Source organism: Poecilia formosa, unplaced genomic scaffold (genome assembly GCF_000485575.1).
Source record: "Poecilia formosa unplaced genomic scaffold, Poecilia_formosa-5.1.2 Scaffold3063, whole genome shotgun sequence".
Classification (NCBI taxonomy): domain Eukaryota; kingdom Metazoa; phylum Chordata; class Actinopteri; order Cyprinodontiformes; family Poeciliidae; genus Poecilia; species Poecilia formosa.
The window spans coordinates 1-2,170 of NW_006803002.1; the positions used below are offsets into that span (position 1 = coordinate 1).

Consider the following 2,170-nt stretch of genomic DNA (forward strand, 5'->3'; position numbering starts at 1 on the left):
ACCAACAACAACCACAGCAGCTCCAACCACAACGACTGCAGCACCAACCACAACCACAGCCACTCCCACCACAACAACAGCAGCACCAACCACAACGACTGCAGCACCAACCACAACCACAGCAGCACCAACAACAACCACAGCAGCTCCAACAACAACCACAGCAGCTCCAACAACAACGACTGCAGGTCCAACAACAACGACTGCAGCACCAACAACAACCACAGCAGCTCCAACCACAACGACCGCAGCGCAAACCACAACCACAGCAGCACCAACAACAACCACAGTAGCTTCAACAACCACTGGAGCTACAACAGCAACCACAGCTTCTCCAACCACAACCATTAGAACTCCAACCACAACCACAGCTTCTCCAACCACAACAATTGAAGCACCAACATCAACGATAGCAGCTCCAACAACAATCACAGGATCACCAATTAAAACCACAGCTTCCCTATCGACAACCAAAGGATTTATAACCACTACAACTGAAGCACCAACAACCACAGCAGCTTCAACCACAACCACAGCAGCTCCCACCACAATGACAGCAGCTCCAACCACAACTACATCAGATCCAACCACAACTACAACGTCTCCAACCACAGCCATTGAAGTTCCGACCACAACAACCGAAGCAACAACAACAACCACAGCATCACCACCAACAACCACAGCAGCTCCAACCACAACTACAGCAGCGCCAACCACAACCACAGTAGCTGCAACCACAACTACAGCAGCTCCAACCACAACCACAGCGGCTCCAACCACAACAACTGAAGCTCCAACCACAACCACAGCATCTCCAACCATAACAACTGAATCTCCAACCACAACCACAGCAGGTCCAACAACAACAACTGCAGCTCCAACAACAACCACTGCAGCTCCTACTACAACCACATCAGCTCCAACCACAACTACAGCAGCTCCAACCACAACTACATCAGCTCAAACCACAACCACAATACCTCCAACTACAACCACAGCAGCTCCAACCACAACAACTGAAGCACCAACCACAACTACAGCAGCTCCAACCACAACCACAGCAGCTCTACCTACAACCACATCTGCTCCCACCACAACGACTGCAGCACCAACCACAACAACAGCAGCTCCAACCACAACCACAGCAGCTCCAACAACAACAACAGCAGCTCCAACCACGACTACAGCTCCAACCAAAACGACTGCAGCTCCAACAACAACTGCAGCAGCACCAACAACAACCACAGCAGCTCCAACCACAACGACTGCAGCACCAACCACAACCACAGCCACTCCCACCACAACAACAGCAGCTCCAACAACAACGACTGCATCACCAACAACAACCTCAGCAGATCCTACCACAACTACAGCAACTCCAACCACAACAACTGAAGCACCAACAACAACCACAGCAGCTCCAAGCACAACGACTACAGCTCCAACCACAACCACAGCAGCTCTACCTACAACCACAGCTGCTCCAACCACAACAACTGCTCCAACCACAACAACTGAAGCACCAACAACAACCACAGTAGGTTCAAGAACCACTGGAGCTACAACAGCAACGACAGCATCTCCAACCACAACCATTAGAACTCCAACCACAACCACAGCTTCTCCAACCACAACAACTGAAGTACCAACATCAACGACAGCAGCTCCAACAACGATCACAGGATCACCAATTAAAACCACAGCCTCCCTATCGACAACCACAGGATTTATAACCACAACAACTGCAGCACCAACAACCACAGCAGCTTCAACCACAACCACATCATCTCCTACCACAACCTCAGTAGCTCCCACCACAACTACAACGTCTCCAACCACAACCATTGAAGTTCCAACCACAACCTCTGCTGCTCCAACCACAACTACATTAGCTTCAACAACAAAAACAACTTCAGGAGCTCTAACAACAACTAATGCTGTTCCTACCACACTGCCACCCACAGATGCACTCTCTACTACAACACCTCCAACAGGCACAATCTCTACCACAAAACCTCCAACAGGCACACTCTCTACCACAACACCTCCAACAGGCACAATCTCTACCACAGCGCCTCCAACAGGCACACTCTCTACCACAGCGCCTCCAACAGGCACAATCTCTACCACAGAGCCTGCAATAGACACACTCTCTACCACAGCGCATCCA

The 2,170-nt window shown here is 50.6% G+C and overlaps 1 protein-coding gene across 1 annotated transcript; it reads left to right on the forward strand.

Moving 5' to 3' along the window:
* Positions 1-91: 91 nt before the first annotated feature.
* On the forward strand, positions 92-1,994 carry LOC107835496 (mucin-5AC-like; the record flags this gene model as incomplete). The annotated part of the gene is made up of 2 exons (XM_016667903.1): positions 92-595; positions 1,475-1,994. Coding segments are annotated over 2 exons (1,024 nt in total), but the record flags the coding sequence as incomplete, so codon positions are not given.
* Positions 1,995-2,170: the final 176 nt, after the last annotated feature.